At 38.4% G+C, this 4,521-nt stretch overlaps 1 protein-coding gene across 1 annotated transcript; it reads right to left on the bottom strand.

Moving 5' to 3' along the window:
* Nucleotides 1-2,646: 2,646 nt before the first annotated feature.
* LOC101307519 (putative F-box protein At1g47730-like) lies at nucleotides 2,647-3,885 on the bottom strand. Its single transcript, XM_004304837.1, has one exon. The coding sequence runs from the start codon at nucleotides 3,883-3,885 to the stop codon at nucleotides 2,647-2,649; it is 1,239 nt and encodes a 412-aa protein (XP_004304885.1).
* Nucleotides 3,886-4,521: the final 636 nt, after the last annotated feature.

Here is a 4,521-nt window from a genome sequence, read left to right as displayed (position 1 = left end):
CCTTTTGCGTGTTCATTCCGGATTTACATGGACTCTTGATGGATCAAGAGATGCCAATATGTATCAACATCCGAAGAAAAAGATCTTGGGAAGACACAGTCTCGATAAGGCACTCGATGACTGTATTGATGATCAATCGGCTTAAGCGCTCTATAACTAGTGAGGCCTACATATACTCCCATGATTAGTCAAGGTCTTTGCTCTAAAGAGAGATCCGTTGTTTTGTCTAAAGCAAGATGACAAATATGTGTTAAGAGATGGAGTTCCCATCTAAGTACAAAAAGACGCATTAATGTACTCAACACAATACAAAAAACTTGACATCTCATTCGCTATGAAAAGTTGTAAAGCTAAGTGTAGCTATGCGCCTACGCAACGCCAATGTAATGACAGTAACTCCTTTTCAATACTTAATGGTATGAAAGGTTGAGGCTTATTCTATCCCTACATAAGAAAGACACATCAAAAGCGAAATCAGAATCTGCCAAGTTTTGTAGGTCAACTTCCACGAGACCTATAGGAAATCTCACTCACTGGAAAATGGTGAAATTGATACCATTGGAAAGGTCTATGTGTCTACTTTCCAGAGACACCAACCATTTGATCATACCTATCATATTGAGTGAGTTATGGCCGTTTTCGTAAAGTAAGACGAATCTGTCCGAGAATCTGATTTTGGCAAAACAGTCAACTTCGACGGGACTTTGTGAACAGCTTCTGATGAACCAGAATGTGTGTGATATACGGTTGGAAAGCTAAATGAGTCTAGTTTCCAAAACCGTTTACGGTTCGTTCATATGTATTTCCTAGAGGAAGTTACGACTGTTCTAGTAATTGAAGGTCATGCTGCGCGGAAACCTGATTTCCTGCACGAACTTATGTTTTGAGTTCACAAGCGACCTTCTCCTCAAGATCTAAGTGTAAAAGATCATTTGAGGACAATACGGCATGATTTAGTTAATCATTGCCCAATACCACATTTGAAGACATGTTAAAAAGTATTGACATGCTAAGTTGTTGAAACTTCCGTGATTAGTAAGAATCAGGAAGAGCCCTATGATTGATGTAAAGATCAGGGGGAGATGCGAACTTCAGGGGGAGTCTAGCACATACATACATGTCACTATCAAATGTGAAGGGTGCGTTGTACTCTTTTTCTCCTACGATCAAGGTTCAGTTTTTCTCCCACAGGGTTTTTGTGACTTGACGAGGTTTTTGACGAGGCAACAGATCAGCACCATCGGCATATCAGCGCGCGGCACAAGGGAAAGTGTTCTAGGATATTCTCTATGTGTGCCTTGGCCTTATGCTAATAGGATATGTAGTTAGACTAGATCTATATATTCATATCCTTACCATATTGGTATTGTGTAATTCCCTATATAAAGGGCTCCTATCAATGAATAAGATGACTCTCTTGCTATTTCTTTGTCTCTACACTTTATTCTTCATCAAACATGTATTTTTAAGGGTAAATTCCTCATATGGTACTTGAGGTATGGTCCATTGGACAATTTGGTACCTAATGTTTGGAAGATAGTATTTTGATACCTCAAGTTATGCTCAATTAGATAATTTGGTACTTCAGTTAATTTTTTCGTTAAATATGAGGGTAAACTTGTTATTTAGGGCCCGTTAATGATAAAGATCTCTGGGGAAACCGCTTTTCTCAAATGCGTATGTGTGATCTATCTCTAATAAACAGCTGATTATTTTCGAAACACATACAGCATCAGTAGTTTCTTTTTCAAGTCACAACAATACCAAACTAACCCTCACTCAAGTGCTTGTCAAATGATTATTTAGGTCACACATATTTATCGTGAATGTAATACTGTTGCAGATGTGCTGGCAAACTATGGAGCCTCAAATGGTGATTTTTGGTGGGATGCTACACCACACTTTTTGCTTCTGTCACTTGGTATTGATGCATCCTCTAGATATGTCTATCGTGAAGGTTGACATATCTTATTATTGGTTATTTAGTTGCTTCTGTTGTTGGTTTGGTGTTCTAGTTAGTACTTTTTGGAGGTTATTTTCTCTTGGCAGTGGTTTTTGGCCAAACTTTGGGTTTGTCCAATATGATGTTTGGTTTGTTGTTTTTGTATTGTTTTTTGAAATGTTTTTGGCTTAGTCCCCCATTCCTTTCCCCTTATACTTTCTCTTTTATTATTAACAAAAATTTAGATAAGGGAAGGACACGACGGTGGGTTCCCGGATGTAGCGGTCCCTTTCGGTATAGATTGAGTGCTCTATCACCCAACATACTGCTGCAAAAGAACGTCAGCAAGCATATAAAAAAAATCATAATGATAACAATTCATCATTAAAAATGCTATGAAATTCTCAGAATGTCAGCAAGACAACAATCTCTCTTTAGTTATACAAATAAAATATAGTTTCGACAATTCCATCCTTACTTATACAACTAATTGAATGGTGAAACTTAACAAATAACAACTAGATTTTGTCAACTTTTGGATATGAAACAGAAAAAAAAAATTAATCATATTAATTACCAGGTACTGTTTGGTAGTTGAGCTTTTAATCAATTTGCCCTGTACTTCCAAATCACATTCTACGTTGCATTTGCTGCATAAGACAACACCCTTTATGATGGATACCTTTGGCGTTCATGGTTCATAACTAGACGAGCGGGTTGTTACCATTGACCGAAACTATACTATTCATGTAAACAACAGCTTCAAAATGATCTTTCATGTAAACAACAGCTTCAAAATGAATGGGTAGATGCTTAAACTGTTCAGTATAGAGGTTGTATGAGACGAGACGCCTTTCTTCCGAAACAATAAGAATCTCATCGCTCTTCCAAAATTGCAATGGTGTATTCAAGAATCCCACTGTGCTCACAAAGCTAAATTGCTTTATCCAAGACCCCGTTACTCCACCAGAGTCCCCCATCACCCATAGTCCCCAGGATTCATGATCAGTTATACCGTGATCAAGGCCAAATATAGCTACAGATTCATTCCACGCCATAAGACGCAAAACATAACACCACATATAGTCCCCATATACAAAATCTGGAAGCAACATTTTATGAAATACCTCATCACCCATATCAAACGAAATGATCACTGGCCTAATATAAAACTCCTCTTGAGCATCATAGAAATCGTGAAAGTCTTTAAGTTGCTCTCGCCCATTCCAATAACAAACTCCATTGAAGTACATGTGGAAATCCTGAAACCAAAATTTAGTAGTTGCCGTTTCTGAACTACCCGTCATGATCTGTCTCCAAGAATCAGTACCTATGGTGTATACTTCTCCTTTCGGTCGATCGAAAAGGAAATGTCCATCACCATGTTCTTCCTGAGTGCCATATGAAATGTGAACAACTTTGTAATTGTTGGATTTAGGGTCATAGCCTATTCCCAAATTACCCAAGTTCTCATCCGGAACATATGGAGTTGTGATCTTGACTTCCCTTATTGCTGGGTTCCATAGAATTACCTTAGTGGCATTTCGCAGACAGATAATCCCATGACAATGCCCTATAATCCTTGCAGACTCCAGAACCTCGATCCCACTAAACTGACGTCCCTCCGTAATATCTTCGACAAGACAATGAGTATCATGCTCACTATCCCCATTATCATTGGAGATACTAATCAATGAAAAACTTTCGGTTCCCTTCTCGGCAGCGTTGGGAACCTTGAAATGTTCACGCTTGAAAAGCACACCGGTAGTACTGTAGAGATTGTTGAGCATGGAATTGGAAAGATGCTTGGCCACGAAGTTGGGATCCTTCATCAAAGCATGCCACGACTTATGAACGCACTTGAATCGCATCAGAGATTTAGGTGGCAGCCCTGATAGGATTTGCAATGCCATGGCTTCTGGTATCTTGCAGAACTCTGTCATTTTTAATCTGTTCGCATTACACACACAATGTAGAATATGGTGATCAGTAATTCCCCGAACTAACCTGATAAATTCTCTTCAAATTCCTGAAAATCCCAAATAAGAAATGGAACAAAAAAATGATACCTTGATGAATCAAAGATTCAAAGATCCTTGCTTGATACAAAAGGGGTCAAAAATTTTAACGAAATCTGCTATGCATTCAATTTCTATATATGTGAGCTTATTGATCGAAAGATCTATATATGTTACAAATACGTGATAGTTTGAGAGTTATAGCGAGAAAAGTACCTGAACAGGTTTCGTCGTGATGCATGCGTCGAGAGGACGAGAGGCAAGGAGAGATGGTCAGAGTCTCCGATTTTCAGGTCTAATCTGAGAATATTATTTCCAACTGGAAATTACTTATATTTTTTCTTTGGGACGAAAACTGAAATTCTTCTAGGCCCAAGTATCAGTAGCTCCCATTCCCAAAGGCCGAAGCCAGCCCAACATACTAGTCGCCCCAGCATATTACATATATATACAAAGATATGATAAGCAAGCTGATGGTGAGTGGTGTCGTTTTTTTTTTTTTAAATACACAATGGGTGGTTCTATACTTCTATTCACCTCTTAGTTTGCTAAATATACCTC

Source organism: Fragaria vesca, linkage group LG6 (genome assembly GCF_000184155.1).
Source record: "Fragaria vesca subsp. vesca linkage group LG6, FraVesHawaii_1.0, whole genome shotgun sequence".
NCBI classification, from domain to species: domain Eukaryota; kingdom Viridiplantae; phylum Streptophyta; class Magnoliopsida; order Rosales; family Rosaceae; genus Fragaria; species Fragaria vesca.
The sequence above is the reverse complement of the archived record's forward strand: the minus strand, read 5'-3'. Positions and strand labels throughout refer to the sequence as shown.